Raw genomic sequence first — 9,778 nt, forward strand, 5'->3', positions numbered from 1 at the left:
AAATCCATTAGCAACGTATAAAGCCGATGTCATAGAGAACTTATGCTAGAATAGTAGACATAAGTGAAGGTAAATGATCTTATCCTAACCACACTCTTCAGTTACACTTGTCCTTTATCTGTCAATAAGTCACCCTTGTCTTGATCATACAGGAGTCACATTTGTCTACCAGTTTACAAAACTGCGATTTTGCCAGTAAGACAAATATATCAGTTTTACTCATACTTAGTCACTGATACATTTTGTACTGATTACTCATACTTAGTTTTACTCATACTTAGTCACTGATACATTTTGTACTGATTACTGTCTTTTATTCTTGATCGAACTATTCACTATCACTGAGAGACAAATTGCCAGTTCATTAATGACGTCTCCCATCAACAGTAGGTAGGCTTCATCAGTGATGTGTGAGAAATACATCCTTGGGGTTAGCGAGGATTCAGAATATGTTGCTATTATGACGTAGGTACGCTGGTGTCCATTCCTCATACACCTCCTCGCCCATGGAGGCCACTCGCTCGTAATGATTGGGAGTTTTACCGGTCTGGCCGTTGTTGTGGTCTACGGAGGTGACAAGCAACTCACACACATGGAACACGTCCTCCTCGTCTCGTTCTTGGCGGTCGCCACGTAGCTGTTGTAAACATGGCTGCGCCCACCACACTCGCTCCACTCGGTGCTGCTCAACACAAAATTACAAGGATTACTCTACCTGCTCCAGGAGCATGGAACACCATTAAATTCCCAATAACGTAGTTGAAGGGTGACGTCATATTCCATGACTACAGTTGAACAGTGTTAAAAATGGTCATTTGGTCTCGTTACCGAACTACCTTTATCATGAACCCCTTCCTAACCCACCTAACTCCAAAATAATTATCATATATTATAAACATTAAATTGATGTCAGGGCCATATACCTACACACACACACACACACACACACACACACACACACACACACACACACACATTACAGCTAGAGAATGAGTGTGAACGAATGTGGCCTTTGCCGTCTTTTCCTTGCGCTACCTCGCGCGCGTGCAGGGGGAGGGGGTTGTCATTTCATGTGTGGCTGGGTGGCGACGGGAATGAATAAAGAAAACAAGTATGAATTATGTACATGTGTATATATGTATATGTCTGTGTATGTATATATACGTATACGTTGAAATGTATAGGTATGTATATGTGCGTGTGTGGACGTGTATGTGGGTGGGTTGGGCCATTCTTTGGTCCGTTTTTTTGCGATACCTCGCTAACGCGGGAGACAGCGACAAAGTATAATATATATATATATATATATATATATATATATATATATATATATATATATATATATATATATATATATATATATATATATATATTTATATATATATATATATATATATATATATATATATATATATATATATATATATATATATATATATATATATATATATATATATATATATATATATATACGAATAAAGTGCATTCCTCACGTGTCGTAGAAGGCGACTAAAGGGGACGGGAGCGGGGGGGGGGGCTAGAAACCCTCCCCTCCTTGTATTTTAACTTTCTAAAAGGGGAAACAGAAGCGCTACCTCGCTAACGCGGGAGACAGCGACAAAGCAAAATAAATATAAGTCACGCGGGGAGTGCTCATCCTCCTCGAAGGCTCAGAGTGGGGTGCCTAAATGTGTGTGGATGTAACCAAGATGTGAAAAAAGGAGAGATAGGTAGTATGTTTGAGGAAAGGAACCTGGATGTTTTGGCTCTGAGTGAAACGAAGCTCAAGGGTAAAGGGGAAGAGTGGTTTGGGAATGTCTGGGGAGTAAAGTCAGGGGTTAGTGAGAGGACAAGAGCAAGGGAAGGAGTAGCAATACTCCTGAAACAGGAGTTGTGGGAGTATGTGATAGAGTGTAAGAAAGTAAATTCTCGATTAATATGGGTAAAACTGAAAGTTGATGGAGAGAGGTGGGTGATTATTGGTGCATATGCACCTGGGCATGAGAAGAAAGATCAAGAGAGGCAAGTGTTTTGGGAGCAGCTAAATGAGTGTGTTAGTGGTTTTGATGCACGAGACCGGGTCATAGTGATGGGTGATTTGAATGCAAAGGTGAGTAATGTGGCAGTTGAGGGAATAATTGGTATACATGGGGTGTTCAGTGTTGTAAATGGAAATGGTGAAGAGCTTGTAGATTTATGTGCTGAAAAAGGACTGATGATTGGGAATACCTGGTTTAAAAAGCGAGATATACATAAGTATACTTATGTAAGTAGGAGAGATGGCCAGATAGCGTTATTGGATTACGTGTTAATTGACAGGCGTGCGAAAGAGGGACTTTTGGATGTTAATGTGCTGAGAGGTGCAACTGGAGGGATGTCTGATCATTATCTTGTGGAGGCTAAGGTGAAGATTTGTATGGGTTTTCAGAAAAGAAGAGTGAATGTTGGGGTGAAGAGGGTGGTGAGAGTAAGTGAGCTTGAGAAGGAGACCTGTGTGAGGAAGTACCAGGAGAGACTGAGTACAGAATGGAAAAAGGTGAGAACAATGGAAGTAAGGGGAGTGGGGGAGGAATGGGATGTATTTAGGGAATCAGTGATGGATTGCGCAAAAGATGCTTGTGGCATAAGAGTGGGAGGTGGGTTGATTAGAAAGGGTAGTGAGTGGTGGGATGAAGAAGTAAGAGTATTAGTGAAAGAGAAGAGAGAGGCATTTGGACGATTTTTGCAGGGAAAAAATGCAATTGAGTGGGAGATGTATAAAAGAAAGAGACAGGAGGTCAAGAGAAAGGTGCAAGAGGTGAAAAAAAGGGCAAATGAGAGTTGGGGTGAGAGAGTATCATTAAATTTTAGGGAGAATAAAAAGATGTTCTGGAAGGAGGTAAATAAAGTGCGTAAGACAAGGGAGCAAATGGGAACGTCGGTGAAGGGCGCAAGTGGGGGAGGTGATAACAAGTAGTGGTGATGTGAGAAGGAGATGGAGTGAGTATTTTGAAGGTTTGTTGAATGTGTTTGATGATAGAGTGGCAGATATAGGGTGTTTTGGTCGAGGTGGTGTGCAAAGTGAGAGGGTTAGGGAAAATGATTTGGTAAACAGAGAAGAGGTAGTGAAAGCTTTGCGGAAGATGAAAGCCGGCAAGGCAGCAGGTTTGGATGGTATTGCAGTGGAATTTATTAAAAAAGGGGGTGACTGTATTGCTGACTGGTTGGTAAGGTTATTTAATGTATGTATGACTCATGGTGAGGTGCCTGAGGATTGGCGGAATGCGTGCATAGTGCCATTGTACAAAGGCAAAGGGGATAAGAGTGAGTGCTCAAATTACAGAGGTATAAGTTTGTTGAGTATTCCTGGTAAATTATATGGGAGGGTATTGATTGAGAGGGTGAAGGCATGTACAGAGCATCAGATTGGGGAAGAGCAGTGTGGTTTCAGAAGTGGTAGAGGATGTGTGGATCAGGTGTTTGCTTTGAAGAATGTATGTGAGAAATACTTAGAAAAGCAAATGGATTTGTATGTAGCATTTATGGATCTGGAGAAGGCATATGATAGAGTTGATAGAGATGCTCTGTGGAAGGTATTAAGAATATATGGTGTGGGAGGCAAGTTGTTAGAATCAGTGAAAAGTTTTTATCGAGGATGTAAGGCATGTGTACGTGTAGGAAGAGAGGAAAGTGATTGGTTCTCAGTGAATGTAGGTTTGCGGCAGGGGTGTGTGATGTCTCCATGGTTGTTTAATTTGTTTGTGGATGGGGTTGTTAGGGAGGTAAATGCAAGAGTTTTGGAAAGAGGGGCAAGTATGAAGTCTGTTGGGGATGAGAGAGCTTGGGAAGTGAGTCAGTTGTTGTTCGCTGATGATACAGCGCTGGTGGCTGATTCATGTGAGAAACTGCAGAAGCTGGTGACTGAGTTTGGAAAAGTGTGTGGAAGAAGAAAGTTAAGAGTAAATGTGAATAAGAGCAAGGTTATTAGGTACAGTAGGGTTGAGGGTCAAGTCAATTGGGAGGTGAGTTTGAATGGAGAAAAACTGGAGGAAGTGAAGTGTTTTAGATATCTGGGAGTGGATCTGGCAGCGGATGGAACCATGGAAGCGGAAGTGGATCATAGGGTGGGGGAGGGGGCGAAAATCCTGGGGGCCTTGAAGAATGTGTGGAAGTCGAGAACAGTATCTCGGAAAGCAAAAATGTGTATGTTTGAAGGAATAGTGGTTCCAACAATGTTGTATGGTTGCGAGGCGTGGGCTGTGGATAGAGTTGTGCGCAGGAGGATGGATGTGCTGGAAATGAGATGTTTGAGGACAATGTGCGGTGTGAGGTGGTTTGATCGAGTGAGTAACGTAAGGGTAAGAGAGATGTGTGGAAATAAAAAGAGCGTGGTTGAGAGAGCAGAAGAGGGTGTTTTGAAGTGGTTTGGGCACATGGAGAGGATGAGTGAGGAAAGATTGACCAAGAGGATATATGTGTCGGAGGTGAAGGGAACAAGGAGAAGAGGGAGACCAAATTGGAGGTGGAAAGATGGAGTGAAAAAGATTTTGTGTGATCGGGGCCTGAACATGCAGGAGGGTGAAAGGAGGGCAAGGAATAGAGTGAGTTGGAGCGATGGGGTATACCGGGGTTGACGTGCTGTCAGTGGATTGAAGCAGGGCATGTGAAGCGTCTGGGGTAAACCGTGGAAGGCTGTGTAGGTATGTATATTTGCGTGTGTTGACGTATGTATATACATGTGACGGGGGGGGGGGTTGGGCCATTTCTTTCGTCTGTTTCCTTGCGCTACCTCGCAAACGCGGGAGACAGCGACAAAGTATAATAAAATATAAATATAAATATATATATATATATATATATATATATATATATATATATATATATATATATATATATATATATATATATATGTGTGTGTGTGTGTGTGTGTGTGTGTGTGTGTGTGTAAAATAAAAGGGAAATGGAAAATACGGTGTTCAGCGCTTTCGCGTAATTACATCGTCAGGACTGAGCACAGATAGAACCAAAATATGATATACGAGCAGCCGCCACCACCAGGCGGGGCTGGCAAATGAATTGAGGGAAGGGATTAGGGCAGTGGTCAGCCTCGACGACTTTACCTCTCAAATCACAATCTCAGGTTAACCTATATTCTTGAAAACATATTCACATTTTTTCCACTTAAAAAGTTATCTAATTCATATAAAACAACATTTTGATTTGTAATATCTCTACCATATTTGATAAAAAGCGATTCAACAGTATTTCTATCCATTACTGAGTTAATTTATGTGATAACCTTAACACTGCTTCGGACAATTTGATAACCAAAGTCATTGAAGTGAAATAGCGCATTGGATTTCTTGACCATAGCTAAAACTGTTTATATGTTGCTTAACCCTGATCTTAAGAACCTTACCAGTTTGATCAATTTAAAACGGACTACACACTTTACATGGGATATTGTACACACAACCTTTCTGGGAAGTTAACTTCTCTCATAAATATCATGTCTCGTTCGTATATTATACTAATATCCCAACACAACATACTACAGTGTGCAAATGGCAGCCTGACAGTGTCACATTTCCCAGATCTTTCTTCATAGGAAGTGAATAAGTTGTGTAGACTGTAGTTTACTATGATCCCCGACCTGTGGGCCACATGCAGCTCAGGACTGGTTTTGTGCGGCCACTGGCCCTATTATAAAGCATACTCTTATCAAATATGGGGCTCCCACTGCACACGAGCCTTCAAAGGCAGTCGCGGATGATCACATTCACAAAGGCGGGTAACGACTCACGAAAAGGCGCTAGAGCTGCGAGATCAAGTTTAGATAAATCTGAACGGATGTTACTTGAAATATTTCTAATGTACATTAAGGCAAGCAAAGAATAGTCATCACGATTGACCTACGTTCAGACAAAATTCTGTATTTTTCACCTGTTAAACTCAGATACAATTAATAGTAAGGTTACACATAAAATTCCCTTAACAAGTACAATGTGCAGGTAGGTGTGTGGTCACACAAGGTGCTTGCCTCTCTAGGATAAATGTGGCTGAGGCGTCACTCGTTGATGTCATATGTGACACAAACGCTCCCTAGCCCCCATGACTTCGTTGGAAATGTTAGAAAACTTCAACGCTAAAGGGGCGCAACTTAAAAAGTGTGCAGGGCACAAATCCGTTTTAAAGTGGGGGAAGGGGGAGGGGGGGGCTTCATCCACCTCTTCCTTCTGTAATCCTTTACTTTTCCCAAGTCTAATAAATCAAACTCTGATTTATACTAGCCGTAGGATATCTACTGTATTATGTAGCTTGTGTGATACAATTTGCCAGCTGTTTTCACGATCTGTGACGATTAGCAATAAATAAACAAGTACAACAGAAAAATTCATAAACGTGAAAAACTGACTTCAAAAGTTATGAATCGTTTGTTCGTACAATGAGTGTCTCGGAATATCGAAACAAACAAACAAAAAAACACGTAAAAACTGTCCTCAAACAACGATTTGAGGTCAAATGTTGAACTAAGAAACTTTTTTCTCTCGAAATATGTCAGGGTAAGTAGGATTCTCATTCAGTACAACTTTTCATCTATTAGGTGAGTCGATTAAGGCACAGATACAAGGAAAGTAAATATTTACCAGATACAACTAACCTTGCGTTTGGTGGGAGGAGACACCAGTTCAGCGATGCCGTCCATGATCCTGCAAATCCATCGGCAGGAGCAGAACAATTGACCCATCTTTCGCCTAGAGACACCACACCAGCAATCATATGAAGCAGATATATATATCTCTACAGGAAATTGTGTACATTAATACACAACTATTATGTATCTCTACAGGAAGTTGTGTACATTAATACACATCTATTATATATCTCTACAAGAAATTGTGTACATTGATACACATTTATAATATATCTCTACAGGAAGTTGTGTACATTAATGCACATCTATTATATATCTCTACAGGAAGTTGTGTACATTAATACACATCTATACATAGATGAAACAATAAGACGAAGGATTTGTACACCACAAAGAGGAATAACGTATGAAAATAAATAGTGGAATCAGTAAGACCAAAGATTTTGCACACCACTAAGAATGATGACACATGAAAATAAAACTTCACTCTATAGACACAAAATAATGTAAAAAAAAAAAACTATAAATGCCATGGTTATCCAGTCTTAAAATGTGGTTAGTTTAACCAAGCAGGCCAAAACCTCAAAAACTCAGTGGCTCCACAGGCAAGGCGACGCATCTGCTGTGTTATGTGCAGGGGGTCGCTTAGGTCTCTGTAGGTCAATTGGCGCACTTCTTATGCTTAGGAATGTACAAATATATCTTAAAGACTACATTAGTGTATTCTAAATCACAGTATTTGATTGCAGTAATAGTAAGGGAACAACACTCACTGCGAAGAGTTCCACGGTAATGTGAACGTTAGTAGGAGACCTGGGATAATAAACCAGACCCACTAACCTCCAGCACGTTAACCCTCATCCCCTCCCTCACCAGTGAGGTGAGATGCAGGTCACCGGGGGATAAGGGTGTGGAAGATGACCCATACTTTACCCACGCACTTCATTGTCTTCTTAGATTTTACAAACCCTCCTGATGTCAGGGTAACCTGAATAGTGTTGGACACTTTTTTTTTTTTTTTTGGAGATACTCATCCTCAGCTCTTGAATGGCTTAACCTAAAACAATGATCTTGTCTTACCGACAATATCTCATGGACAGGATGTGCATATGTGTGTGTGTGTGTGTGTGTGTGTGTGTGTGTGTGTGTGTGTGTGTGAGTGGTTTTGGTTGATGGCATCTTTTTCATTACTTAATTTCTTTGTTGATGAGTCGACATTGTAGCCTGTTATATCTGCAATGTCTGGTAGTCTCGTGAACAATCAAGACGCACTTCGTAGAAAAAAAAAGCATAACTGAGAATTTCAATAAGTTGGATGTGTTCCAATGTCCAAATTGTACACAGTTAGACATGGTTACCAGTTGTTTTGAATAGAGATGAATTCCCTGGAAATGAACATTTGAAAAAGTTGGCCCAGACTCGGGGAGGGATCAGGTAAGTGAAGGCTAAGAGATCGATCAAGTGGAAGCTAAGGAATAAGTTAACTATGGATACTGGTTTAATAATTTTCTCAGTAAGACTGCAAGCAACGAGACATTGAAATCAGCGCTCTGATACAGTGGCTTTGGACAAAATGGCACATAAAACTGGCAAAATGGCATAGTTTAAAGTAGAACGAAATGGCAGAAAGACAATTACAACGGAAAAAATAAAGACTGAGAATCTACCATTTACATAGTACTGACGAAGATTAAATGAATAAACAACGCTGGCCCGTCTGCAGCAGCAACAGCTGACAATACAATGTCTCATTCGACCTTGGGTCAGGTAAGCGGTAGATAAACTGGACCGAGGTGGACCCACTCTCTAGCCACTCCCTTATCATAACAACTTTTATGAAACTGCAATAATAAGATGTTAATTTGCCAATGACTGGGAAGAAAACCATCAAAGTTACATCTGTAGTGTAAGTAGAAAGGATATTTCCGTCTGAAAGATTTACAGAGAATTAGATTTTGAATTTTCTTAAACCATGTTGACCTACCCGACAATTAGGGCATGGTCTGGTTATCGCCGCACGATTATATTGGTGTCACCTTTTTAAGATATTATTAAAATTGATTAGAATTTAGTACTCAGAAAATATCCATTTCTCATATAACATTGCATGACTATTTTTGTGCATTAATATTTTTGGTCGTGGTGTTCTTTGGTGTTATATGTGCAAATGTGTCTTGTGTGGGGTGCGGTTACTCCTTTGTTGACTGTTCCATCTTGCTACAAGGGCCCTCCTGAAAATAAGTTTGTAAAACTTCAGTAGGTTATCCTACTGGAAACTACGCGATGTACCTTGTGGTGCATTGCACATGTGTATACCCAGTAAAGTCACTCTAAGCTTACGCCAAGATTATCTGACTCTTGAAATAATGGACAAGACCTGACATTCTCTTATACCCTAGTTCTGTCTAACTACTCCAGTTCCATGTGACGTTCAATCTAAACATTGTTAGATACGCAAGTTTTCAGAATTCTCTCAGATTTCTCATGAAAACCAGAAAACATGAAAAAGAAAATCAGAAGGTAACATTTTCTGTCAGGAATTGTTGTTCTCGTGTTGATTATCATGTTTATTCATCAGAGTCATCAAGGACAAACATTAGATGACACATCATTTATGCCTAAAATATTTCTCTTAAGGGGCATCCTACTGTTGCCGCGAAAGCCGGAAAGAGTGAGGCAAAAATAAAAGTACGGAGGAGGAACCCCTTCAAGGAACCAAGTCGTGTGGTTTTCCTCACAAACCTGTGCACTTCCTAATCACTCACCAAGTTTACAGACTAACTAAATTTCATTATAATGGATTTCCATGAACATGAACAGCTTAAATACATCTTTTTGCATTACTGACAGAGATGAGGAATAGAAAACCAGTGGTCATCATTAATATCACAGAGTCATTTACCATACCACCGTGGGAATGACAAACTATAAAGTTTGTCATTCCCACAAAATAGTTTGATATGAGAAGACTGAACGACAAATCCACAAAATACATAGACTTAACATCAACGACAATCAAACAAAATATATAAACAATAGCCATATACATTTAATCAATTACATTCCGTACGTATAATAATGCCATTGTTGTTGCGGGTGTTATGAATAGATTATGCATTACTGTAGGCTACAGTATGAAAGTAC

The 9,778-nt window shown here is 40.2% G+C and overlaps 1 protein-coding gene across 1 annotated transcript; it reads right to left on the reverse strand.

Annotated features, from left to right (window-relative positions):
- Positions 1-269: 269 nt before the first annotated feature.
- LOC139748942 (uncharacterized) lies at positions 270-7,541 on the reverse strand. Its single transcript, XM_071662301.1, has 3 exons — positions 7,408-7,541; positions 6,641-6,734; positions 270-682 (listed from the first exon to the last, which is right to left on the reverse strand). The coding sequence occupies exons 2-3, from the start codon at positions 6,725-6,727 to the stop codon at positions 443-445; spliced, it is 327 nt and encodes a 108-aa protein (XP_071518402.1). The 5' UTR covers positions 6,728-6,734; positions 7,408-7,541; the 3' UTR covers positions 270-442.
- Between the last annotated feature and the right edge of the window lie 2,237 nt (positions 7,542-9,778).

The sequence above is a fragment of the Panulirus ornatus genome, chromosome 6, assembly GCF_036320965.1.
Source record: "Panulirus ornatus isolate Po-2019 chromosome 6, ASM3632096v1, whole genome shotgun sequence".
In the NCBI taxonomy this organism is placed as follows: Eukaryota; Metazoa; Arthropoda; class Malacostraca; order Decapoda; family Palinuridae; genus Panulirus; species Panulirus ornatus.

What these genes read in the sequence shown, in the direction of transcription:
- LOC139748942 (XM_071662301.1), bottom strand. Translation starts at nt 6,727, where the DNA reads ATGGGTCAATTGTTCTGCTCCTGCCGATGGATTTGCAGGATCATGGAC. An exon ending in CTCCTCCCACCAAACGCAAG is followed by an intron (nt 683 to 6,640) that starts GTTAGTTGTATC and finishes TGTGTTGAGCAG; the next exon opens with CACCGAGTGGAGCGAGTGTG.